Raw genomic sequence first — 23,820 nt, 5'->3', positions numbered from 1 at the left:
GAAGACAGAGGTCCCAAAAGGTTAAGCGACTCAGACTTTGCCCTCCGCCGGCCAGGTCGCCTCATTCCCAGCGAGCAGCGTCCCTCCGGCCCCGCTTCCCGAGCGATCTGGCTCCGGAAAGAGCTCGGGCATCACCTGTTGCCCGGTCTCCCTTACCATGCTAACTCCCAGGGAAGCGGGCGCGCGCGCTTCGGCTCAGGGCTGACCCTGGGTGCTCCAGGGCCCACCTCCGCGCGTCCCGGCCTCGAGCTCCGCCCCTACCCCGCCCCCGGGCCCCACGCGCCTCTGACCCCGCCCCCGCGACCGCCCTTGGTCCCCCCAATCCGGCCGGCAGCTCAGAGCCAACGCTCCGCCCCGGCCCCGCCCCAGCCCTCCGCGCGCCCCCAGCCCGCCTCCATCCCCGCCCCCGTGGCCGCCCCGCGTCCCTCCCACCACTGCCTCCTCGGCCCAGAGCCAACGCTCCGCCCCAGCCATGCCCCTGACCCCCCCCACCTGCTCCCCACTTCTCCCGCCCCCCACGCGCCCCGCCTCCACGCGCGGGGCGCGCCCCGACACCCGAGGGGCCGGGCGGCGGCGCGGCGGGGCGGTGCGCTCGGCTCGGGTTTCGGCCCGCCCCCGGCGCCGGCGTGACCCCTCCTTGGGCGCGGGCGGGCCGGGCCCAGCTGGCCGGCGCCCCGCCCCCGGCCCGGCGCTCCGGGCGCTATAAGAGGGCGGCGGCCGCGGGGCGCCCTGCGCGGGGCCGGGAGCGCGATGGTCAGCCGCCGAGGCGCGGCAAGATGCTGGATGGGCCCCTGCTGGCGCGCTGGCTGGCCGCGGCCTTCGCGCTGACGCTGCTGCTCGCCGCGCTGCGCCCCTCGGCCGCCTACTTCGGGTAGGTGCCTCGGCGGCCCGGCGGGCAGGCGGGCGGGCGGGCGGCGCGGGGACGGGACGCGGGGCGGGCGGCCCAGGTGCGCGGGCCCGAGCCGGCTGGCGCGGGCCAACGGGTTGCCGGGCGCTGTTTGCGGCGTGCGCGTCGCTCCGTCCGCGGGTCAGTGTCCTCGCGGCGCTGCGTGGGGAGAGGGGCTGGCATACCCGACGGGCTGGCACGGGGCCGTGGTCCTCCGTGATCCCGGACTCGTCGTCTCTCCGACGCGCCCGTGCGTGGGGCTCCCTGGAGCTCGGGGACCTAGCCTGGTTCTGGCGCTCTGTTAGGCCGCCGAGCTCTGGCAGAACGGCTGGAGCCTCCCCTGGCCCCTACCCACCCACCCCCCTTGCAGCTTCCCCCTCCTTTCTCTCCTCGAGAAGTTAATTTAACAACAACAAAAAAATACGTACAAAATCCAGATGTTCCTTGCACTGAGCCCCAAAGGAAAAAAAAAAAAACCCTCCAAGCTGGAGGAATTTATTTTTCTTGTGCTTTGCTTCATACGCCCGCTCGAGTCCCGGCCCGTGAGAGCGCTTCTGTGGGACCCGGCCCGCTGCGCAGGGCCCGGCTCGGGCCCGCGAAGGCGCCCCCCCCCCACGCTGTCTCACGCACTGGTCGCTGCCCCGCGCGCTTCTCCTTAGTAGCAGTTTGCGTGGTTTCGGCGCGTCGCTCTCCGCCGTTCTTTCCTGCCCTTCCTCGTCCCTGTCTCCCAAATCTGGGATGTCCAGCCCAGAGACCTTTGGGGACCCTCCCTCGATGTGCCACGCAGATGGGCACCCTGAGGTCCGGGGTGGCACGGCGCGAACAGCCCTCTGGGCCCCTCAGCCTCGGCTTCTGCCGCCCAGGCACCGCCCCTGGAGCCGCGGCCCACCCTCGTGCCCTGGCCCCTGCCCTGGGCGCCCCGTGGCTGCTCCTGGCCGCCGCCCTCTGCCCGTCACCTGTTCCCGGGCTCGGGCACCGTCGCGCGGCGGCTGGCCGGCAGAGGGCCCCGTTGGTCCAGAAATGTGCCACCACCAGGGCGGGGAGAGGCCACTGGGCGAGGAGCCCTGCAGGTGTATCCTGTTCTCAAAGAAAATAAAATATTTTCATGGGAAACTTTCCCTTTGCGTTTTTCTTTCCCCCCTTTCTCCTTCTGTTCCTTTCTCCTGGGTCGTCTTCCAGGGTCAGCTCCGTGTCTCCTTACCCTGGAGACCCCACCCGGCAGACCTCTCCTGGCTCCGGCTATGGGCCCGGCCCTGCCTGGGGCCTGGGCTGTGCGGAGGCTGGCACGCCCCTGTTCGCCATCTGTGCAGCCTTCGCCTCGCCCTGGCGGGCAGAGGGAGGGTCAGAGGATGGCCGTCTGGCCGCAGGTCCACGGTGAGTCACGGCAGCCTGTCAGCCAGCTGTGCCTTCCCGCTCTGCCGGCCCAGCGTCGGGTCTGCTCACCAGGCTTCAGACACACCCTGGGCTTTGTCTGCTCTGCGAGTCTCCCTGCTGCCAGCCCACAGAAGGGAGGTGGGGGTCCTGGGTCCTGGCTCCCAACCCCCCCCCCCCAGCAACATCGGGACTTTGCATCTCTGGGGAAGTTGCTGAGCTCTGCCATTTAGCCAGTGGGCATGTGGGTGGAACGCAGGGAGGGCTTGATGCGCCTGTGACCCCTCTGGCCAGCTCTCTTGCCCAGCACTTTGGCCCCAAAGTCTGTCCCGTGGGAAGCATAGGAGGCAGACGTGCTGCCCCAGGGACAGCTGGCTCTGCTGGGGTCCCTGCCACCCCTGGCACCAGGCAGGAGAGCTGGGTTCTACGTGATGGACAGAGGTCCTGGAGTGGGGGCAGACCTGGTGCCAGATGGACAGGCAGAGGAGGGTAGGGACCCGGTGCTGGAGGGGTCCTTACCCGGCAAGCTCCTTGGGAGGTGATTCCCAAAGTGGAGCCAGACCCAGAAGGAGAGGAGGGGGCAAGATGTGCTCTGAACTGGTCTGTGTGTGGAGGTCCAGCCCTTCTGGTCTGGGGCCCTTTCTCCTGGCTCAGCAAAGTGACAGGAGATGGCCCACGGTGGGCGGGGCAGGGCTGGGCCCGGGGGCTTCCCTCCCAAGGTGGAGCGCAGAAGGAGCAGGAGGAAGGAGCTGGGATTCAGGCCCTCCTTCTCCCTTCCCCCTCTCCGAAAGCTCTGCCTGGCACGGAGGCTCGCAGGCAGGCAGAGCAGCTCCAGTTACAGCGCAGAAACCCAGAGACGCTGGCCTGGGATGGGCGGGGGGGGGGGGGGGGGGTGTCACGTGGGCGGCGGGAGCCCTCCCTGCCCCCTCCCCGAGGCTGCAACCCAACCCGCCCTGCTCCTGTTGCCCTCTCAGCCTCTGGCCACTAGGCAAGACCCTCCAGGCTGCTGGCTGACCACGGGGAAGGGGCTCTTCCCTCTTCTTCCATGGCCTGGCCCGGCTTCTTGGCGGTGTGGTTAGCAGGTGGCATTTCCATCTGGTTCTCCAGGGGCCTAGATAGCTTGGCCTGATGCCCTCCTGGAAGGAGGGGGGTGCCTGGCTCCCAGCAGAAAGGGGCTGGCCTGAGGTCTCCTGGTGAGTTTGGGAAACAGACCCGGACACCTACCTCCCCATGCCCCGTGGACCTGGGTGGGCTAAAAGCTTTGCCTGAGCCTGGCCCTGCGTCTGTTGTTCGAGGGGAGAAGATGGAGCTGAGGGGTGTTCTGTGTATGCTGAAAATCTGTTCAGGAAGGGTTGCCCCTAAACCCAGGGTGAGGCGCCCTGCTGCCCCCCAAGCATGGAGCCAGGGGCCGGGTCCAGCAGAGTGGGTACCACAATGCCTCTTTCTTAGAGATCCCACTTGGGCCAAGCCAGCCCCAGCAGAGGCCCCCAGGGCGGCCACTAGACTTGCCTCCAGGGGCTGCCACGGGAGCGGAGGCCTCAGGCTTCCAACGTGGGTCGTCTTCAGAGAACTAGGAGACACTGTCATGGGCCCTGAGGCCCTTTCTTGGGGTTGGTCCCAGCACCCCACATTCTGTGGGAAATCTTCGCAGGCTGGCTTGGGGAAGCAGGTCTGTCCGGAGGTCTGTCTGGGGGAGGCTGCCGCGGGCGTGGTACCCGAGGGCTCCCCAGCCAGTCCAGACGCCAGTGCCTGGGGGCACTCAGAGCCCATCTGAAAGGCAGCTAAGGTGCTCTGGGCCACTGGGAATGGGGCCATGTAGGGCCCACGTTCCTTCTGTGATTGAAATAGAACCGCTATCCCATAAACTCACCCTGTTAGAGCGTGCAGCTCAGGGGTTTGTGGTACATCTACAAGGCGGTGTGGCCAGCACCACTATCTAATACCAGAGTGTTCCATCACCCCAGAAACCTCATATCCTGTCTCCCCACCCCCGGCCTCTGGCAACCACTGATCCACTTTCTGTCTCTGTGGATTTGCCTGTTCTGGACATTTTACATAAGTGGAATCACACGGCATGTGGCCTTTGCGTCTGGCTCATTTCCGCACACGCAAGGTTTTCAAGACTCATCCACGTCGTAGCATGAATCTGTGCATCACTCCCTCTGTGACCAATTGATATTTGCTTGTGTGGACACAGGATCGTCCTTTCCTTCCGTGCATCTGTTGACGGACACCTGGGTGGGTTCCACGAGTGGCTCTCGTCACGCTGCGGTGAGCATTGGTGTACAAGTTTTCCTGTGTTTGCAGTTCTGCTCAGTCACCCCTAGAGGTGGAGTTTCTGGATCCTGCGGTAACCATGTTTCTATTTTTGAGGAGCGTGTGCACCAGGTTGGCTGTGCCATTTTACGCTCCCACCAGCCATGCAGAAGTGGGCCAGCTTCTCCACATAGTTGCCAGTTCCAGTTGTTTCTGGTTTTTGGTTTTGTTTTGCTTTTTATTCTAGCCATCCTAGGCGGTGTGGGGTGGCATCTCATCATGGTTTGATTTGCACTTCCCTGAGGACTAGTGAGGTTGGGCCTCTTCCGTGGGCCTCTTGATCATCTGTATGTCTTCTTTGGACAAATCTCTACTCAGTTTCTTTGCCCGCAAGCTCTTGGCTGGGTTGTGGGTCTTTCTTGTTGATTTGTAAGAGCTCTTTATATATGTGGACCTCTTCTTGGACAGAGGACAAGCTGAACTGTGAGCCAGCAGGCGGTCTCTCACTCATGCATGCAGAGGCTACTTGCGGGGGCCTTCACAGTGGGCCGTGCTCCTGCTTGGCCCCCAGCATGACTGTGTGGTGCAGGTCTGTTTGCTGGGGCCTGGTCTCAGGGCCTGGTCAGGGGTTCTGGGGACTTGCACAGGAGGATTCCCTGGCCCTGCCCTCGGACACTGCTGTCATGGTGGGGGTGGCTGTGCATGTGGGGTCAGTGACAGGGTGTGGGGGTGCCCTCTGTGTGAGCCTGGGGTCCTGTGTGGCCATGTGTCTGCTGGCTGCCAAGAGGAGGGGGGGCCCAGCTGGTCCCTGGAGGAGGTAGAAGAGGGAAGGGCTCCAGGGCAGGAGGAGGGAGCCCTGGCATGGTACGCCTATGGTGGGCTGGGGGCTCAGGCCCACCAGTGGGGGAAGTCAGCCTCTCTGGGGCTGGGGAGGGGCTGGCAGATGGGGAGGTGTCTCTGGTGATCCCCTGGTGGGGGACCTGGGGTGGTGGAGCCGTGAGCTGAGTAAGCGGCAGTCTGGGCTGATGCTGTCCACAGAGACCCACCTTGAGACAGACGTGCCGGGAGCAGCCCTGCGAGGCCTCAGGCCCAGCATTTGGTGGGGAGGCCATGGAGAGCTCCAGAGGCTCCGGAGAGCGTGGGCCTGCAGTGGGACCTGAGGGAGAGGGACGGTCCAGTTGAGGGGCCTTCTCTGCAGCATCTGGGGTAGCCGAGTGGCCAGCAGGGAGAGTGGCCCTGTGGGTGAGACCACAGAGCGGTGAGCAAGCGGGGAATGTGAGGTGGGGAGGGAGTTCCAGGGAGGGAGAGCATGGAGGGGCCTGGACCCCTGGAGCTGGGGCAGGCATGGGGAGGCAGGTGGGCAAGGGTGGGGATGCGCCCCTGGATCTCTGCTGTCCACAGTCTATCCTTCCTTCCTCTCCTCCCAGCCAGTCTGCTCTGCGGGCTCTGAGCCCCCCCACCGCCTCCCCAGCACAGAGGCCAGGAGAGGCAGGTGCTGACGCTCAGCCCAGACCAGGCCTCTGGGCTGGGGGCCTCCCGAGGCCTCATGGGGAGCCTGAGGTGAGGAGGAAGCCACGGCCACCTGGCCCCCCTCAGCTGTGGGAGCAGATGTCCTACCACAGCCGGCGGCCGTCTGGACGGGGGGACAGCTGGCCTAATCTCGCCCCCGTCCTCGCCACTGTGGCCAGGGCCCAACTCCAGAGCCGAGGGCACTGGTGGGACCCTGCCCGGGCTCCCAGGGTGGCCCTGGTCCAGAGTGCCGCCCACTGCCTGCCCCAGGGGGCCCGCCCCTGTTGAGGACAATAGGAGAAGTGTGTGGGGAGATTTTCTTCTGGAAAAGAATGCACGCACACGATTCCTCGCCAGGGGCTGTGGGACCTGGACTCGGGAGGCGCGATGAGCTGATAAGGGGCCTGGGTTGGTTTTCCTGGCTGCAGAAAAATGACACCTGTCAGCAGGGCCAGCACCCGGCCCCCTTAATCCTGGAGGGGCATGGGCTCCCTTTGTGTATTGTCCTGGTGGGCAGTGCGGGCGCCCCTGCAGGGCACGCTCTGGCTCGGCGGGCCGACAGGGGTTTCTGGGGAGGCACAGTTGTGTGGGGAGTGGGCGAGGCCAGGCTCCTGCTTGCAAGCGTGCCTCTGGAGGCTGTGGAACAGGACTGTCGGCCTCCCCCTGCTCCAGGGTCGACCTCGGCTGTCACCTCCTCCAGGAAGCCAGCCTCAGCCTACCTGCAGCCTCCCTCCCGCGAGCCCAGAGCTCCCTCCAAGCTGCCCTGGGCTGGGAGGTCCGAGGTGCGTGGGGGATCCCATTGGTCCTCTGCTCCCTCACTCTGCACTCAGGAGCCCAGTGCGGGGTCCGAGGGGCTCCTTCCCCAGGCTGGCCAGCTCCCTGCCCACCGCTGGCCCTGACTTCCCCGGCGTGCGGACAGTGGGCCGAGGTGCTGCGGACCCCAGACTCGGCCTGTCAGACGGGGGCTTTGTGGGCCCTGTGCTGGGGGGCAGAGGGCCCCTCTGGAGCCCCCAGGGCAGGGGTATGGATGGAGGACTTGGAGCACCCCCTGGTGTACACAGAGGAGGTGGGGGCCTGTGAGCCGTGCAGGGGCCTCCACAGGAGGGCAGCGCCGACCTGGGTGGCGTGACGGTCGCCCGGCTCCGTGACCCGTGGGCCCGGCCCGCCGTCCTCCCCTGCCCCTCCCAGTGCGGTTCCTGGCTGGCCTGGAGCCTCTGGCCGCAGGAGGAAACCCGGCCGCCCAGCTGGCAGGCCCTGCTCCTCGAGACCGGCAGCCGGACGAGGGAATGGAAAAAGGCAAGCCTCAAGCTGCGTTTGTTTTTCTTAGCGATACCTGAGGTAGACGCGGCCAGGGAAGTGGTCTGGCCCAGGACGAGAGGCTGCCAGGGGCTCCCAGACCAGAGCACGTCAGAGCCGGCTCCCTCCCGGACAGAGGGAGCCACAGCAGCTGCCGCAGGCCCCTGCGGGGCGGGACGTCCATCGGGGCTGTCCCGGTGTCTGTCCCAGTGTCCCCATCTATCCTGGGGTGGTCATGGAGGTGACACTCCTGGCGGCTTCCCCAGCGCCCACCGGCCCCACGTCCTGCCTGTTCCTCCTTGTGACAGCTCACTGTGACTCGCGCTGTCTGTGAGCCCTGGGGCCATGCTGGTGGGGGCACAGAGGCAGCCCGGCTGCTCCCCTTCCTCCAGGAGCCACAGCTCCCCGTCCTCTCCTCTCGGCTGTCCGTGAATCTGGGGTCCTATTCAGCCCACCTGGGTGCCCACGGCCTGCCACCCCTGCTCCTGAAAGAGGCCGGTTGGCCAGCAGCCTTCAGGGCCTGGAGTCCCAGGAGTTTGCTTGCCCTGGGGTTGGGCTCACGGACACCAGGACTTGTGCGGTGGAGTTTGCCAGGCGTGGCTGAGTCCTGTGTCCGCCGGCTGACCCCCAGGCTGGCCCAGCCTGAGCCAAGAGCTCCCTGAAGCGTCTACTGTGCAGGCTTACTATGTCTGCATGGACACAGCCTATCCGTGAGGGAGCCGGGAGGGGGTGCCCTGGAATGTCGGGGCCCTGCAGCTCTCACAGCTGACGGAGGGGACAGCTGTCGTAGACACAGGGGTGCTCAGCCCATCGTCAGCGTGGGGCCACCCTCCCACCCTGCTCACTGTGGCCCGTGGCCCATGGCCCCTGCCTCCTCCTTGGCACGTCTGGACAGCAGATGACAGTGGAGCCTTCAGGGAGCGCCCAGGCTCCGGTGGTGTCTGCGTCCCCACGTCCTGTGTGCTTGGCAGGGAGACCCGGACAGGACTCAGTTAGGCAGCAGGCCTTGGGAGGATGGAGGGTTAATCTCAGAACCAGTTTCTCAGCATTGGAATTTGTTTTGAATTTGATTCACACAGAAATTAAATGCCGTCTGGTGGGGCTGAGGTTTCCTTGGCAGGGCGCTGTGGCTTCTGGAACTCCAGCCTCTTCTCCCTCCGCCCAGCCCAGGGAGCTGGGTTTGTGGGCAGGGTGGCCCTTGGGGTGGCCAGGCCTGTTGGCAGGAGGAAGGGCTGTTGGAATCTGCCCCCACTGCAGAGCGGGAAGGAGCAAGAGCTCTGGGGACCAGGCCATCCGGGTCCCCGTGGCTCCCAGGCTCCTGCCTGAGGACAAGGACATCCCCGGCCCCTTGGCAGCAGCCCCCGTCCAACCATCTAGCTGCCCTTGGGGGCAGGTTTGGGAGCACGTCTGACATGCTAGGTGCTCAGAGGGGTGGCCCCCTCCCCAGGCCACCAAGTGTGACAGTCTCAGGCCTGGCCCGTGGAGGGAGACAGGCGCCTCCACTTGGCCGTGCCTGTCCTGGGTTCTTTTCACTCCCGGTGGAACTGGGGTGGGGTCTCCTCCCAGCTGTTGCAGGCCGGTCAGGAGGATGGGCCCTCCGCAGCACAGAACTGGTCCAGGGTGGCCGTGCCTCAAGCTCCTTACCTTAACTACATGCACAATGGTCCTTATGCCAAACAGGGTGCATTTCAGGCTTCCAGAGGGTGTAAATTTGGGGACTTTTGTCTTCTGCCTCTTGCACTCAGTGACCAGCACAGGTCAGGGGTAGCTGGCGGGCGTGCGTGGAGATGCTTCTGTGGGCCTCAGCACATAGAAGTAGCTGAAGAGAATTAGGGAAGTTGGAAGATGGGGCGGAAGAAGTTATCCCGAGGGTGGCCCGTGGTGGAGACCCCATGCCTCCATGGAGGCCAGAGGCTGGACTCAGGGACTGGCGGACAGGGGTCCCATCTGAAGAGAACGGCCGAGATTTTCTGAAATTCTCAGCATTACCTATAGGATTGGGGAGGCCCTGAGGAGTCTAAGCAGAAAACACAGAAATCATACGAGAACATAAGGACCTGGAACCACAAAATGCCCCAAACAAAGAACCGTAAGAGTGGAGTCTGGGAAAACAAGCGCAGATGACCTTTCAGGGCGAGTCAGCCTGGCCACAGGCTGCAGAGTGGCCGGCCGGGAACGTGCCGGGGACGGCTACCCGACAGGTACAAGCTGCAAGCCGCTCTGAGGGACACTGTCCAGGAGCGGGTAACTGGGTGCTGACCAGCTTCTTGTCGGGTCCTAACAGTGGGACTAAACTGCACAATGGCATGCAATTCGGGGAGTCCGCAGGGTTGTGTCCTCACGTAGGTGAGCTACAGACACGTGTCCCTGTGAGGCAGCCATGACGGTACTGGGCACTGCCGGGCAGAGATGGGATCCCAAGAAATAACCTGCAACGAGGCAGGACCAGAGGGCCAGAAACAGCGGGCGGGGCCGACAGACAGTGGAGGACGTGCCCCAGCTGTAAGGCTGAGCACATCGTGCTTGTAGCAGGGTCTTTGGTCTGATCACTGGCTCTGGGAGACACACAGACAAGATGTCAGCGTAGAGAATGCAAGAGGATGGAGAGAGAACACACCAACTCAGTGGACCATAAGGGAGAGAGCAAAACCAGAGAAGAGACAGAGAAAGATGCACCATGATCCAGGCTCTGCACAGTGACCCAGGCTGTGACTCAGGCTCTGCATGGTAACCTGAGCTGTGACCCAGGCTCTGCACAGTGACCCAGGCTGTGACCCAGGCTCTGCATGGTAACCTGAGCTGTGACCCAGGCTCTGCACGGTGACCCGGGCTGTGACCCAGGCTCTGCACGGTGACCTGAGCTGTGACCCAGGCTCTGCACAGTGACCCAGGCTGTGACCCAGGCTCTGCATGGTAACCTGAGCTGTGACCCAGGCTCTGCACGGTGACCCGGGCTGTGACCCAGGGTCTGCACGGTGACCTGAGCTGTGACTGTGGCTGAACACAGTCTCCAAGCTGTGACCCAGTCTCTGCATGGTAACCTGAGCTGTGACCCAGGGTCTGCACAGTGACCCAGGCTGTGACTCAGGCTCTGCACGGTGATCTGATTCTGACACAGGTGCGGTAGGAGCTGAAATGCATATTTGAGAAGTGGAGAGAAGCCTGGAAGCGTTCGGCAAGCGTCGGTCACAGATTTGAGGAAAAGAACAGTAAGCTAAACCTGGAGAAAGCAGAAGGAAGAAAGTAGAAACAATGAAACAACACCTATGCATTAGAGAGGAAGGGATCCGTGTGTGGGATGACCTGACCGGCCGGCTGCGGTGGAGGGGCTCAGAGCGGTCCCGCTACCAGGAAATCACTGCGGGTTCTGCAGGCAGAAGCAGGGGATGTGGACACTTCGGTGCCGACAAGGCCGCAGATTCTGAGGAAATGCAGAAAACCAGAAGAGTAACAGAAACAGACCAAGACGGAGAAATGATGAGAGTGTGTGGTAAGCGGAGGAACAGGTCACTGGGTACGCAAATGGTGTGGCCGGTGCAGAGAACAACCCGACGGCCCCCGCCCGGGTGCTTCTGGTCCGTGGCAAGTGCCTGTGGGCACTGCAGACCTGTGTGCACAGAGGCATGTGCACGCCCCCAGGGCAGGGCTCGAGCACTAGCTGACCAGCACCCAGTGTGTCCGGGCGCTGGGGTCGTGTGTAAATGCAAGGCAGAGAAGCCCCCGCGCAGAGCAGCACAGGTGCTCTTGGGGCGAGAGTGCCCGCACCAAAGGCCACGTGCCGTGTGGTTCCCTTCGTGCGAATGTCCAGGACAGGCACACCCACAGAGACAAAGTGGATTCGTGGTGGCCAGGGGCTGGGGGACTGGGGGGCGCTGGGGGCCACAGGGGTGCGTTTCTGTTTGAGACCCTGAAATTCTGTAAAATCGACTGTGGCCGTGTTTGCACATGTCTGAGAATATACTGCAAAACCCTGAATTGTAGACCTTAAATGGGTGATTTTACGGCATGTGAATTTTATCTCAGTAAAGTTGTTTGGAAGAGAGAAGGAAAAAGAAAAAAAAAAAGAAAAGTAGTTGGATCAGAAGGGAGATCTTTTCATCCAGAAAAGGTCAGACTGCGTGGCTTCATGGCAAGTTCTGCCACACAGTTAAGAGGATGTGATTCTAATCTGACCCATCTTCCAGGAAATTTAAAAAATGAATTCTCTTGAAGGCACCGACACCCAGCAGGATGAGCACGGAAGAGAAAATTGCAAACGCAGATGTGAAAGGCCTAGACGCGGCATCCTGGGGTTATAGCTAGCGGCCCAGAGAGAGGCCAAGCCCCTCCTGCTGGGGCACGCGGCGCCTCGCCTCAGGAGAACCAGGGAGTGCAGCTCCTTGTCTTAGCAGATTAAAGTGGAAGAATCCTGTGCCAGCAGAGGCAGGGACCACATCTCTGACCTTCCACGTCTACGTCTGTTGGTGAGTTTTGAAAAGCTCATAGCAAACGAAAAACAGAGGGGAACGGCTGTGGGGTGCCCAGCAGACAGCCTGCGAACCTTGTGCCTCTTGGTGGAACGGCCAGAGCTTCCCCTTCAAGCCCAGGAGTCAGACAGGGATGCCCACTGCCACCCTCGTCTGAACCCTCCCGATGCCTGCTGTCCTCACAGAGCCTCAGGCGGATGGGAATGTGTCCGTCCTATAACAATCGGGCTCTGGCTGCAGGGCACGTTCCCCGGCTCTGGCCTCTGGCACTCCGCAGGCCTGCAGGGTGTCCGCATCACTCGCAGGCCGGGTAGGGCGGCAGAGACGTGCGTCTGGGCATGTGGAGGGGGTGAGCTGGGAGGAGGGTCCCTGCTTCCTGGCAGTGCTGCCCACGGTTCTCTCGCACTCAGGGCCTACCTGCCCGCAAGCTCACCGGATGGCTCTGTGCCAGTGGGCAGCTTCGGAGCCAGGGTGGGGGCGCTGGGCCCTGAGGGCAGCTGGCAGGCTCTGCACCATGGTGCTCAAAGCCCTTGCTGTGTCAGGAAGGCAAGCAGGATCGCCTGGGATAGCAGGAGGAAGAGAACAGCCTTGTGTCCCGGCAGACCGGGCAGACCGCACTGAAATCCATCGGAGGTGAATCGCGGAGCACGGCGAGTGCGCCCAAGGCCAGCTGACATCCAGTCAGTTGCACTTCTGTGGGTGGCACATCATCACTCCTGGAATCTGGGACTCACCAGCATGGGGCAGACCTCAGGTGGGGAATCTCCCCGAAGACCCCCGAGGGTGGCAGGAGGGACTTCCCGGCAGAGACTCACTCTGGCTCGCCAGCAAGCCTGCGGCCGGTGTGAGAGCCTTGGGCGGGTTCTCAGACCTCCCGTGGAAACGCACAGCCAGCACGTGCCCACAGGACGGGCCCCAGCAACACACCAGGCCACTGACCACCGGCCCAGGGCAGAGCCCAGGATGAGCTGCCGTGAGGCTGCGGTGACATCGCAGGGCAGCGTGGAGATGGGGCCCTCGGGGCCCTGTGGGAGGGACACTGGCCCTGCCCAGCCTGGCATGTTGACGTGGCACCAGTGGATGGAGCGCGAGCGTCCCAGCGTTTAGGAGAAAGTGTTCATGATGTGACAGTAGAGGCAGGTTTCCAAAATGGGATAGAAGAGGCACATACAGAAGAAAGTTGCACAGGAAAGAGCTTCAGTTTATGGGGAGACACTGAGGAGAGCCCCCACGCTGTCTGGCGAAGGCTTGTGCCCACGTGGTCACCATGGGGATTGAAGTGCTGTCCCCTCTGACCTTGGCAGGAAGGGACTCAGGAGCTCCCAGTGCGAGGCTGTTCCTTGAGTGAGGGCTGTGTTCCCCAGCCCTGCTGCCTGCTTCCCCGTGCATCACTCTGTCTTTTGAAAATACCCGTCACAAAGCTCTGGGCTGCCTCTTAGACCTCGAGACGTCTTCCTGGCCAAGCACTGGCCAAGGGCAGCCGGGTGGGGCGGGGACGGGGTGGCTCCTGCTGCCTGCCCGCTGAGGGGTTGCTCCCTGTGGGCAGCCTGCCCAGGCTCAACTCCTCCGCGTGCTGCCCACGCGCCTGTCCACCCGCCTGCCCTGGGCCAGACGCCTGGTGGGGGGGGGGGGGGGCAGCAGCTGCATCGAGCCTGGTGGCAGGTGCGCTGGTGTGGGATGGGCGGCTGGCCTGAGGCATTCTCTGGGCTGGAAGGTGCAGGCCCCAGACGTGGGCCCGTGGTTAGAGGCTGGCCGCTGCAGGCTGGCGTGCAGGGCCGAGCGGCTGTATGTGGAGCGCTGCTGTTTTGAATAGGCCACCCGTTGTCCCATGCATGTGTGACAAGCTCACAGGCCACAGGGACAGGAGGGTGCTGCTTCTGCCCCAGGCTTCCTCTGTTTTGGGCTGACCCATGTCTGCAGGCTCCTTGGCACAGCCGGAATGATGGACCCGTGTGTTCGGCCAGGCCCGGGCCTCATGCTTCCGGGGATCTCGGGTCACCGGGCGTCGGGCTCTGTGTGAGCGATGTGAGTTTGTACGTCTGCAGCCTGTAATTGTGGGAAGAGTGTTGGTGGGTAGCTTTAGAGATGTTTGGTCCAGAATAGCAGCCATGGAAGAGTATCTCTTTCCTGTGTCCAAGACAACCCTGTTTTGTGCTCATCTGAGGAGTGAAAACTAACACCAGGACGGCTGGATTTCGTGTTTCTGAGAGGGGCGGAGACTCTCACAAAGTTTTTACAGGCGTGTTCCCCTCCCCTGAGCCGTGTGCGTGTACCCCGTGCGCACTTGCAGCCCCTTCCTTTTATTATCGATCCGTAGGGAAAGCCTGCTCGTGCACGCCTGCTTGAGTGAGCATACCCTAGTACTTAAGGGGGCCTGGGGCAGAGGCCGGCCTCAGTGTGGACGCAGGCTGACCGTGGGCGTGTGTGTGTGGAGCCCTGCTCTCAGCTCCCGTGGGCGGCGTGTGGACCCAGGCACCCTAGCAGCTCTAGGTGAGCTGGGGGGCGGGCTTGCTCACCGTCGACCCCCCGCCTTGTCCACACCCAGCACTGTCCTCACCAGCACAGTCCCAGGTACTCCTGGGCGGCCTTGCTGTACTTGGTCCTTCTGGATGCAGGAATGTGTTGGCACCAGCCTGGAGCTCAGCTGATCTCGGAGAATCCAGTCTGGGGGACGTGCAGGTTGTAGGCTACAGCTCTGCTGATACGCGGGGGCACGCAGTTCCGGGCACAGCTGTTCACATTCCTGTCTGGGGACGAGTCTCCACCGTGTGAGCTGCCTTTGTGTGGGGAGAGCAGCTCTTGCAGCCTCCGGTGCGGGTCCTGGGCCCCTGCCTGCCCCTGGCCCGGCTCACCAGCTGTCCTTGTGCTTGGGGCTGTCTGAGCTCTGGCATGAGGATGAAAGCATACAATGCTGCCCAGCATCAACCCCGGCCGCATCCCTGTAGCCTTGGGCGTGAAGCCAGAACCCTGGCATGGGAACTGGGGGTGCAGGTCACTTTCCAGCACAGTGTTCTAGCTCCAAGCTCACAGGTACCTTCTCCCCAAAGGCCTTGCTGCCCACATGGGGCCTGTCTGTGGGTGGGGACCTTTGGGGCTTCTCCTTCAGCCCATACCCATGCCGGTCACAGTGCAGCAGCTGTCCCTCCCGGCTCAGAGTGTCCCCAGGCACGTGCTCTGCAGTGTCTGTAGGACTCCGGCGCGTGGGAACCCGCCGTGGGTTCTGCAGTACCCTTGTCTTCAGGGCCAGTTGGAGCCCCTCTCCCCTGCAGCTCTCTGCTCAACTCCTCAGAGCTCACTGGCCCGGGCTGGCTTGGAGTAGGGCCAAAGCCTGGGGTGGGTCTTCTCAGGGTACACACTGCATCCGAGTGTGAAAAGGGTGGGAGGCCTTGCTTCTTTCCCCTCGGTGTCCATCACTGGCCTCAGGTCTGCCTTCGAGGCTTCACCCTCCTCGGCGTGTGTGCAGGAATGCCTCTCTCCCGCCTGCCTGCCTGCTCCCCTCTGCACCCCAGGCCCAGCCCAGAAGGGAGGAGCTTCGAAAGCCAGGAGCCCAGGTGGTGCCCAGGGAGCCTGGCCTGCTGTGTTGTTGCTGGGGTCTGGTAGAGGGTGGGGTTCAAGGAACCCCTGCCTGAATCTCTCGCCCTGTAGAAAGCTGCCAGGAGCCCGCGCCATGGCCACCATGCCCTTGAGGGGGCTTTGGAGGGACAGCAGGAGGAGGGATGGGGCAATGTGTGGGGTTAAGTGTCTGGGGATGCCTGGCACCCCTGGCTCCTCTGGGTTGGCTGCCCGGGGTGGGGAGGCTTGTTTCCTGTGATGCTCATGTGGGAGGATCTGAGTCCCACCGGTGTCTAGCTGGACACCTCTCCCGCCTGAGGGCTAAGGATCTGGCCGAGGCTGGGCATGGGTGTGCCTGGAGCCCAGATGTGGTGTCACCTGTGTGGGGACACTGAGACCTGTGGGAAAGAGCAGAGAGCAGACGGGAGGTCAGGAACAGTCGGTCCCTGGATGGAGCCCACGAAATGGGGCTTGGAGGAGCCTGAGAGCAGGTACTGGCTCAGGTGACAGAGGTGGGGCTTCATGAGAACCAGGAGCCCGCCTGCGTTCCGCTGGGAGGTGGTCAGTGGCCCAGGAGCTCTGGGAGACCCCACTGGGACCTGCAAGGCCATCAGAACAGGCTGCAGGAGAGCAAGGAGCTGGGATCCTCTCCAAGAGGCTTCTGGGCCATGGTGCGGCTGGGCCACCCCAGCTGGGGTCCGCAGAGGGTGGGGGTCCTGGGGCTTCCATCTGGGTAAGCAGGGAGAGGAGCAGGTGGGTATGTCGGATGTGGTCCCCTTTTGGCCTGGGCTCCTGCACCGCTCCCTGCCCCAAACCGTCTGCGCCCTTGGTGCACACTCTGTGCTGGGCTGTCCTCCGTGTGTATGTGTGTGTGTGTGTGTGTGGCGGCGCTTGCCTCTGGGGCGGCCCTCACCCTAGCCTCTCTGTACCCAGCCTTACGGGCAGCGAGCCCCTGACCATCCTCCCGCTGACCCTGGAGCCGGAGGCTGCCGCCCAGGCACACTACAAGGCCTGTGACCGGCTGAAGCTGGAGCGCAAGCAGAGACGCATGTGCCGCCGGGACCCAGGCGTGGCCGAGACGCTGGTGGAGGCGGTCAGCATGAGCGCTCTGGAGTGCCAGTACCAGTTCCGGTTCGAGCGCTGGAACTGCACTTTGGAGGGCCGTTACCGGGCCAGCCTGCTCAAGCGAGGTGAGCGCGCGAGAGAAGCGCCCGGGCAGGACCTCCAGGCCGGCCGGCTGTGTGCCCCTGGCTGGGTCCCAGGGTATCTGGAGGGGTGGGGTGGGGGCATGCGGGGCTTGACTTTCCGCCTGCCCCGCTCCCTCGCTCCCTCGTGGCTCCTTCTCCACTTGACCCGCCCTTCCATCCTGACCCATCCCTTCTTCTAACCCCATCCACCTGCAGGGTCGTCCTCCTCATGCCCTGCCCTTCCTGTCGGGCTCCTCCACCCAGCTCCACCCTTCTTCAGGCGCTGCTGCCGCCTGCCTCCGGCTCCCACCCTGCGCCTCCCTCCCGACCCCGCCCCTCCCCCGCCCCTCCTCCTCCTCCGGCCTCCTCCTGCTCCACTCTCCGCCTGTCCCGCCCCTTCCTTCTGGCCCGCCCCTAACTCCTACCCTGCCCTCTTCCCACCCTGCCTCATGCCAAGCCCCACCTCGGGGAACAGTTGCTGGCCGCACGAGGCGCGTTGGGGCAGTTTTGGCAGCTTTGACATGGCCCAAGGCCGCTCTGGTGGCTCTTGCCACATGGTGGTGACCGAGGCCCAGGGGCTGGGCATGAGGGGCAGAGGTCCAGCTGGTGCCCTGAAGAGGGAGCCTTCTTTTTCATGTCTCCTTGGGATTCTGATCTGAGTTTCTCAACAGCCTCATTTAAAAACTGGGGACCATGGGGCACCTGGGTGGCTCAGTCGTTAAGCGTCTGCCTTCGGCTCAGGGCGTGATCCCAGAGTCCTCTGGTGGGAGCCTGCTTTTTACGCTCCCATTCCCCCTGCTTGTGTTCCCTCTCTCGCAGGCTGTCTCTGTCAAATAAATAAATAAAATATCTTAAAAAAAAACAAAAAACAAAAAACTGGGGACCGGAGGCCCGGGGCAGGGCGGGGCTCACCAAGGCCCTGCAGCTGGTCTGGTGGGTGGGAGACTCAGAAGGACCAAGTCGCTGATCCCTGGGCAGAGCCTAAGTCTCCGTGCGCTTTGAATTCTCTCCACCCCGCCACATCATGTGCCTGGGGCACACAGGAGGCCTTCCTCCCTGCAGCCGCGCATGGCGGCCCAGACAGGTATAGCCCCTACCCGAGGTGAACGCCAGCAAGGATCCATCCTTTCAGGGCTCCAGCTGCACTGCAGTGGTTTGGCCACACCTGGGTGAAGTGGGGGTTGCTCCCGTCTACTCACTGGCCCTAAGGTCCGTGCGTCCCCCGGCTCCCCCAGGCTTCAAGGAGACCGCCTTTCTCTATGCCATCTCGTCGGCCGGCCTGACGCACGCGCTGGCCAAGGCGTGCAGCGCGGGCCGCATGGAGCGCTGCACGTGCGACGAGGCCCCCGACCTGGAGAACCGCGAGGCCTGGCAGTGGGGTGGCTGCGGGGATAACCTCAAGTACAGCAGCAAGTTCGTCAAGGAGTTCCTGGGCCGGCGGTCGAACAAAGACTTGCGAGCCCGCGTGGACTTCCACAACAACCTCGTGGGTGTGAAGGCAAGCGGGGCGGGGCGCGCGCGGAGGGCTGTCAGTGGGGGTGGGGCTCTGGTACCAGCCAGGTCCTCGAGTCCTCCTGCCTGGCAGGCTCGTTGTCTTACAGGGATGACCGGGTGCCGCCATGGTCTTCCGTGGGATGGGGGTGGGGGTGGAAGCCCTTTGGCTGGGCCCTTCTGGGGGCTGCTGGCTGCAGGTGGGCTGGGTCTGGGGGTGCCTGGCTCTCCGCCATCCTCCACCCTCCCTGCAGCCCCTCAGCTCCCCCGCCCACACCAACAGAGGAGGCATGGGGGTCGTCACCCACACTGTGGACAGAACACCCGCCCCGTGGTCCCTATACAGCCCGACCACCAAACATCCCCTGAGGCTCTGCCGGGCGGTGGGATGGTCAGGGGCTCTGGGTGCTCACCAGGCAGCCCCCGGGATGTGGAGCCCCAGCCTGGGAGGCAGTGAGGTAATTAGAGCCAGCCCTGCTCTGAGCCCCTCTTTATTGAGAAACCAGAGTTCTGAGTCCCACACTTATTAAAGAATCAATTTTCCCCCTTTTTCTTCGGAGCCCTTGTCCCTTCCTCTGCCCTCCGGGGAGGGCCAGGAGCAGATTAAATCCCCAAGGCGAGGCTACTTCTTTTCTTTGGAGTTCTCTCCTTTGTAAGCTATTAATGAAAAGTCAGAATATGGAAAGTGCTCCATTAGCTCTGCGGGGCCTGGGTAAGCAGCACTTTAATTAAATTTGTCCGGGTTTCTCAGCAAAGCGTCATTAAATGTGACTCTTCTATTGCCTGGCTAGAGGGCAGCTACATTTCCTAATCCCCCTCAAGCCAGCCGGCCCTCCCTGGGGGCAGCGTGGGAGCTCAGGGCCTGTCTCAGGATGGGGCCAATGGGGAGGGCCTCCCCTCTCTGCTGCCGGGGACCCCGGTGTGGGTGGTCAGGCAGGAGGCCCCTCAGGGCGGCCGTGTGTGTGTGTGTGTGTGTGTGTGTGTGTGTGTGTGTGTGTATGTAGTTGGGGGTACCGTTCCTCCCCTCTGGGGCCGACCCGGAGGGTCCAGTGGCCAGTCCTGCCAAGTGGGCAAGCTAACTCACTTGTCTTCACTTCTCCAGGAAGCAGGCTGCTGAGACCAGACTGGGAGGCCGTGGTGGGGTGTTGACAGCGGGGCGACAGGGGGGTGTGCTCAGTGCCTGCAGAGGGCAGCCCCGGATGCAGGGAGGGACTGTCTCCACAGGAGGCCTCTACTCTGGAGGCCATGGTACTGGATGTGGGACTTCTGTCCTGGGCCACCTGTGGCTTGGAGGAGAGAGGGACAGGCGCATGAGCTGGGGAGCCTGGGTGGTGGGCAATGGTGATCCCCAGGCTGGGCATGGGTCTGGGGGAGACGTGGGGTTGGGTCATCTGTAGGGGCTGTTCCCGGCCTCACAGCGTGGCCCTCATGCCCAGCTCCCCTCCACCCCCCCAGGTAATCAAGGCTGGGGTGGAGACCACGTGCAAGTGCCACGGTGTGTCGGGCTCCTGTACCGTGCGGACATGCTGGCGGCAGCTGGCTCCCTTCCACGAGGTGGGCAAGCGCCTGAAACACAAGTATGAGACGGCACTCAAGGTGGGCAGCACCACCAACGAGGCCACCGGTGAGGCCGGTGCCATCTCCCCGCCTCGGGGCCGGGCAGCAGGGACAGGCGGCAGCGACCCACTGCCCCGCACACCAGAGCTTGTGCACCTGGATGACTCGCCCAGTTTCTGCCTGGCCAGCCGCTTCTCCCCAGGCACTGCCGGCCGCAGGTGCCACCGGGAGAAGAACTGTGAGAGCATCTGCTGTGGGCGTGGCCACAACACACAGAGTCGGGTGGTGACTCGGCCCTGCCAGTGCCAGGTTCGCTGGTGCTGCTACGTGGAGTGCAGGCAGTGCACACAGCGCGAGGAGGTCTATACCTGCAAGGGCTGAGCCCCTGGTCCGGCCCAGCTGCTGCAGGGTAGAGGCAGTGCGTGCAGCGCGAGGGGTCTACACCTGCAGGGGCTGAGCCCCTGGGCTGGGGCCCCCGGCACACTTGGCACATGGTAGCGGGAGCCTGGGGATTGGCTGGCTTGGCTGTCTCTGCCCCTTTGTCCCCCCTCGCAAAGACCCAGAGGCAGGAGGTGGCCCTGGTCTGGCCCCTGTGTCCCCTCTGTCCGTCCCCACCCACATGACCTGAGAGCGTTGTACAATGCTTTCCAAGCTCTGTCCATCCCTAAGAGGCCAGTTCCTGCGGAGCGGCGGCCCTCCCTGCTCTGGGCTCCGTCGGAGGAGCAGCAGGCGCACCTTTGTGACCACACAGGGTCCCTGTGCGGCCGCCTGTGGGCTGTCCTGCTCCAGCACTGGCGTAGAGAGTCAAACCACTAGGAGAGAGACAGCCCAGCCGCCCAGCTGTGTGGGGGTCACTGCCGTCCCCTCTGACATGGAGCACTTCTCTCGGGAGTGATAGCGGTGACTTTTAAATTATTTTTATTTAACTAATATATAATTATTATTTGTCCATCCCTGCCCTGCCTCAGGCTGCAGCTTCCCCTACTCTCGGTAGAGCCCAGTCTGGAGGGCCCCTTTCCTCCCCTCCCCTCCACGTCCCCTCCTAACCTCTTTGCCTGATCTGCTTTGTCATTTGAAACCACTAAATCAAGAGGGATGTTGCTGTTGTTGTTTTTAAAGTAGTAAAGCAGGTTATGTCTGGCCACTGCCCTCAGGGCTTCTGGAAGCCAGGTCCCTGTAGCCCAAGCCAGCTGCCCCCGCTGAGACTTTCTTGGGAGGTGGGTGGACCCGGCTCTGGGCGACTTTGGTTGGGCAGCCCTGCACTCCAGGCCCTTCTGTGTAGGTTTGGAGGCCACGGGTGGCCTGGCCGAGGGTGACCTGCCCTCCCCCCAGGGGTGGGCATGGCAGAGGGGAAGGGCCAGCCCCTTGGAGGGGTCCTTTCGTAGCTTCCTTTGTGTTGCTGCGGGAGGAGGCAAAGCTGAGGACGGAGGTGGATGGTGAAAATCTGGGGCTAGGATTTGACAAACGGTAGGCTGTTCTCCTTGGCCATGCTATCGTCTTTGCAGGGAAGAAAAACAGATGGGCTACACTGACCTGGTTTGGTTTGAGTGTGTGTGCATGTGTGTGCATGTGTGCATGTGTGCACGAATGCACTTTGCATGTCGACGCGTGTGTTGTGTGCATGTGTGTGAGCACGTGTCACATGTGTGCATGAGTGTGCCTGTGAGTACATGGGTGCATATGTGCTGTGTGCTGTATGCACATGTGTGAGCGTGTTGTGTATGTGTGCAAACGTGTACACGTGTGCACGTGTGGTTGTGTGTGCATGAGTGTGTGTGATGTGCGTGCATGCATGTGGGTGAGCAGGTGTCCCAGTGTGTCTGTGGTGTGTGTGCGTATTCGCGCTGCGTTGGCATGGTCAGTGGTCATCTGGGGCGTGGCCTCTGCCCAGGGCCCTTCCTCCACATGAGGCTGTCCTTCCCACATTGGTGTGAACAGCAGCCTTGTCTCCTAGGTCCTCTGGCTCTGGGCCTGTCCCGCTCGGCTCTGTGGCTGTGCTCTGGGGCGGCACAGTGCTGGGTAGCAGTGCAGACACGGGAACTACTGAGTGAGGGGGTTCCTTGGGGTCCCGTCGGCTCCAGGGACCCTGGGGACTGTGTTTTTAGAAGAAAACCTATTTATATCGATGTGGGTCTCTTTGTCCCTCTTTTATAGTGTAAATAGTAAAGTCTATTCTGTGGTTCCGAGAACACCCCCGTGAATAACTACGTACTGACAGGGTGGGGGCCGGGGCCCAGAGCAGGTGGAGCGAGCCACACCCCCAGGACAAGACTGTAGCTCAGTCACTACTGGGTCTGCAAAGGCAGCGCGTCGGAGGAAGGATCTTCTTTTAATCAGATACCACATTTAGCTTTATGTCATAAATATAAAGGAAAGTATTTTTTGAAACAAGGCAGACTGAAAACGTCTGCTGGCTGGTTTGTTTATATATAAATATATATCAGAATATCTTGCTAAGGGAAGAAGCAACTCCTCCTGACAGAGCCTCTCACTAGCCTGCTTCTCTTCCGTGTGGGGGAGAGCCTCTAGAAGAAACTGTGTTCTGTGGCAGGGCACAGGGCCCTGGGGTCAGCCTCTCTGGCAAAGGGAGGAGGCCACAGGGAGGAGCCACGCGGAGGGCCAGGCAGGTCCCGGCCACCTGTTCCCCGCCAGCCACACAGACGTGGACTCCTGGCTTGGTTCGGCCAGGTCCGGGCAGGGCGGGAGGAGAGGGGCATTCACACATGAGAACTCTCGCCTCTGTGCAGAGTCTCGGAGTCTCGTGCGAGCCTATCGATTTCTCTACCTCATCTGTATAGCGAGTAGGTGTGTACTCGAGTGACTTGGAGAATGTATTTATTTAACAGCTTTGTGTAACAGAACAGAAACAAAATGGACACTAAATAAATGTATTTTAAATTATAGCCCCTTCTGAGTCTGCTGCCTTCAGAGGGGTTCTGGATGACCTGAGGGAGGAGTGTGTGAGGGAGGATGGGTTGAGGGAGGAGGGCCTGAGGGAGGAGTGCATGAGGGAGGAGTGTGTGAGGGAGGATGGGCTGAGGGAGGAGGGCCTGAGGGAGGAGTGTGTGAGGGAGGAGTATCTCAGGGAGGAATGTGTGAGGGGAGAGTGTGTGAGGGAGGAGGGCCTGAGGGAGGAGTGTGTGAGGGAGGAGAGCCTGAGGGAGGAGTGTGTGAGGGAGGAGGGCCTGAGGGTGGAGTGTGTGAGGGAGGAGTGTCTCAGGGAGGAGTGTGTGAGGGAGGAGTGTGTGAGGAAGGAGGGCCTGAGGGAGGAGTGTGTGAGGGAGGAGTGTCTCAGGGAAAACTGTGTGAGGGAGGAGTGTGTGAGGAAGGAGGGCCTGAGGGAGGAGTGTGTGAGGGAGGAGTGTCTCAGGGAGGAGTGTGTGAGGGAGGACTGTGTGAGGAAGGAGGGCCTGAGGGAGGAGTGTGTGAGGGAGGAGTGTGTGAGGGAGGATTTGTGAGGAAGGAGGGCCTGAGGGAGGAGTGTGTGAGGGAGGAGTGTCTCAGGGAAGACTGTGTGAGGGAGGAGTGTGTGAGGAAGGAGTGTCTCAGGGAGGAGTGTGTGAGGGAGGAGTGTGTGAGGGAGGAATGTGTGAGGAAGGAGTGTCTCAGGGAGGAATGTGTGAGGGGAGAGTGTGTGAGGGAGGAGGGCCTGAGGGAGGAGGGCCTGAGGGAGGAGTGTATGAGGGAGGAGTGTGTGAGGGAGGAGGGCCTAGGGATGAGTGTGTGAGGGAGGAGTGTCTCAGGGAGGAGGGCCTGAGGGAGGAGTGTGTGAGGAAGGAGGGCCTAGGGATGAGTGTGTGAGGGAGGAGTGTCTCAGGGAGGAGGGCCTGAGGGAGGAGTGTGTGAGGAAGGAGGGCCTGAGGGAGGAGTGTGTGAGGGAGGAGTGTGTGAGGGAGGAGTGTCTCAGGGAAAACTGTGTGAGGGAGGAGTGTGTGAGGAAGGAGGGCCTGAGGGAGGAATGTGTGAGGGAGCAGTGTCTCAGGGAGGAGTGTGTGAGGGAGGAGTGTGTGAGGAAGGAGGGCCTGAGGGAGGAGTGTGTGAGGGAGGAGTGTCTCAGGGAGGAGTGTGTGAGGGAGGAGTGTGTGAGGAAGGAGGGCTTGAGGGAGGAGTGTCTCAGGGAGGAGTGTGTGAGGGAGGAGTGTATGAGGGAGGAGGGCCTGAGGAGGGCCTGAGGGAGGAGGGCCTGAGGGAGGAGTGTTTGAGGGAGGAGGGCCTGAGGGGGGAGGAGGACGGGGGTGGGGGAGGAGGT

At 62.6% G+C, this 23,820-nt stretch overlaps 1 protein-coding gene across 2 annotated transcripts; it reads left to right on the top strand.

Annotated features, from left to right (window-relative positions):
* Nucleotides 1-692: 692 nt before the first annotated feature.
* Nucleotides 693-22,474, top strand: WNT9A (Wnt family member 9A). Of its 2 annotated transcripts, none has more exons than XM_057307302.1 (4): nt 693-871; nt 16,270-16,526; nt 17,759-18,009; nt 19,470-22,474. In XM_057307302.1, exons 1-4 carry the CDS (start codon nt 777-779, stop codon nt 19,950-19,952), a joined length of 1,086 nt encoding a protein of 361 aa, XP_057163285.1. In that variant the 5' UTR covers nt 693-776; the 3' UTR covers nt 19,953-22,474. The 2 variants fall into 2 exon arrangements, with proteins under 2 accessions (XP_057163285.1, XP_026344390.1); XM_026488605.4 differs by having other exon boundaries at nt 17,759-18,021.
* Nucleotides 22,475-23,820: the final 1,346 nt, after the last annotated feature.

This window comes from Ursus arctos, unplaced genomic scaffold (assembly GCF_023065955.2).
Source record: "Ursus arctos isolate Adak ecotype North America unplaced genomic scaffold, UrsArc2.0 scaffold_5, whole genome shotgun sequence".
Lineage (NCBI taxonomy): Eukaryota > Metazoa > Chordata > Mammalia > Carnivora > Ursidae > Ursus > Ursus arctos.
Note: the sequence above shows the minus strand (reverse complement) of the source record. Positions and strands in the feature narration are given on the sequence as shown.

What these genes read in the sequence shown, in the direction of transcription:
- WNT9A (XM_026488605.4), top strand. Translation starts at nt 777, where the DNA reads ATGCTGGATGGGCCCCTGCTGGCGCGCTGGCTGGCCGCGGCCTTCGCG. An exon ending in CCCTCGGCCGCCTACTTCGG is followed by an intron (nt 872 to 16,269) that starts GTAGGTGCCTCG and finishes CTCTGTACCCAG; the next exon opens with CCTTACGGGCAGCGAGCCCC. An exon ending in ACAACCTCGTGGGTGTGAAG is followed by an intron (nt 18,022 to 19,469) that starts GCAAGCGGGGCG and finishes CCACCCCCCCAG; the next exon opens with GTAATCAAGGCTGGGGTGGA.